Genomic DNA, 2264 nt, shown 5'->3' with positions numbered 1-2264 from the left:
ACCACCTCCTCTCCAACCAAACCCTCTGAGCTGCCACTATCACCACCACCACCTCCTCCTCCAACCAAACCCTCTGACCCGCCGCCATCACCACCACCACCACCACCTCCTCCTCCAACCAAACCCTCTGAGGCACCGCCATCACCAACACCACCACCACCACCTCCTCCTCCAACCAAACCCTCTGAGCCACCACCACCACCACCACCACCACCACCACCTCCTCCTCCAACCAAACCCTCTGAGCCACCGCCATCACCACCACCTTCACCACCACCTCCTCCAACCAAACCCTCTTGAGAATCTACCACCACCACCACCACCACCACACCACCTCTCCTCCAACCAAACCCTCTGAGTCGCCACCACCACCACCACCACCACCTCCTCCTCCTCCTCCTCCTCCTCCAACCAAACCCTCTGAGCTGCCGCCATCACCACCACCACCTCCTCCTCCAACCAAACCCTCTGAGCCACCGCCATCACCACCACCACCACCACCTCCTCCTCCTCCTCCTCTTCCTCCTCCAACCAAACCCTCTGAGGCGCTGCCATCACCACCATCACCACCTACTCCAACCAAACCCTCTGAGTCGCTGTCATCAACCACCACCACCACCTCCTCCTCCTCCAACCAAACCCTCTGAGCTGCTGTCATCACCACCACCACCACCACCACCTCCTCCTCCTCCCCCAACCAAATCCTCTGAGCCGCTGCCATCCCCACCACCACATCCTCCAACCAAACCCTCTGAGCTGCCGCTGCCATCCCCACCACCACATCCTCCAACCAAACCCTCTGAGCTGCCGCTGCCATCCCCACCACCACATCCTCCAACCAAACCCTCTGAGCTGCCGCTGCCATCCCCACCACCACATCCTCCAACCAAACCCTCTGAGCTGCCGCTGCTATCACCACCACCACATCCTCCAACCAAACCCTCTGAGGTGCCGTTGCCATCCCCACCACCACATCCTCCAACCAAACCCTCTGAGCTGCCGCCATCACCCACCACCACCACCACCACCTCCTCCTCCAACCAAACCCTCTGAGTTTCCGCCATCACCACCACCACCACCACCACCTCCTCCTTCAACCAAACTCTCTGAGCTACCGCCATCACCACCACCACCTCCTCCTCCAACCAAACCCTCTGAGCTGCCGCCATCACCACCACCACCACCACCACCTCCTCCAACCAAACCCTCTGAGTTGCTGCTGCTACTACCACCACCACCACCACCTCGTCCTCCTCCAACCAAACCCTCTAAGCCGCTGCCATCACCACCATCACCACCTCCTCCAACCAAACCCTCTGAGCCGCCGTCATCACCACCACCACCACCTCCTCCTCCAACCAAACCCTATGAGCTGCTGTCATCACCACCACCACCACCTCCTCCTCCTCCTCCAACGAAATCCTCTGAGCCGCTGCCATCCCCACCACCACATCCTCCAACCAAACCCTCTGAGCTGCCGCTGCCATCACCACCACCACATCTTCCAACCAAACCCTCTGATGTGCCGCTGCCATCCCCACCACCACATCCTCCAACAAAACCCTCTGAGCTGCCGCCATCACCCACTACCACCACCACCACCTCCTCCTCCAACCAAACTCTCTGAGCTGCCACCATCACCACCACCACCTCCTCCTCCAACCAAACCCTCTAAGCTGCTGCCATCACCACCACCACCACCACCTCCAACCAAACCCTCTGAGCCGCCGCCCTCACCACCTCCTCCTCCAACCAAACCCTCTGAGCTGCCGCCATCACCACCACCACCACCACCTCCTCCTCCAACCAAACCCTCTGAGCCACCGCCATCACCACCATCACCACCACCACCACCTCCTCCACCTCCTCCAACCAAACCCTCTGAGCTGCCACTATCGCCACCACCACCTCCTCCTCCAACCAAACCCTCTGAGCTTCCGCCATCACCACCACCACCACCTCCTTCTCCAACCAAACCCTCTGAGCCCGCCATCACCACCACCACCACCTCCACCTCCTTCTCCAACCAAACCCTCTGAGCCGCCGCCATCACCACCACCACCACCACCTCCTCTTCCAACCAAACCCTCTGAGCTGCCACTATCGCCACCACCACCTCCTCCTCCAACCAAACCCTCTGACCCGCCGCCATCACCACCACCACCACCACCTCCTCCTCCAACCAAACCCTCTGAGGCACCGCCATCACCAACACCACCACCACCACCTCCTCCTCCAACCAAACCCTCTGAGCCACCACCACC

General features: G+C 60.9%; 1 protein-coding gene across 1 annotated transcript; it reads right to left on the bottom strand.

The window, feature by feature from the left end:
• Nucleotides 1–602: 602 nt before the first annotated feature.
• LOC137649241 (uncharacterized) lies at nt 603–1169 on the bottom strand. Its single transcript, XM_068382227.1, has one exon. The coding sequence runs from the start codon at nt 1167–1169 to the stop codon at nt 603–605; it is 567 nt and encodes a 188-aa protein (XP_068238328.1).
• Between the last annotated feature and the right edge of the window lie 1095 nt (nt 1170–2264).

Source organism: Palaemon carinicauda, chromosome 11 (genome assembly GCF_036898095.1).
Source record: "Palaemon carinicauda isolate YSFRI2023 chromosome 11, ASM3689809v2, whole genome shotgun sequence".
NCBI lineage: Eukaryota > Metazoa > Arthropoda > Malacostraca > Decapoda > Palaemonidae > Palaemon > Palaemon carinicauda.
This window is presented reverse-complemented; position numbering and strand designations above follow the sequence as displayed.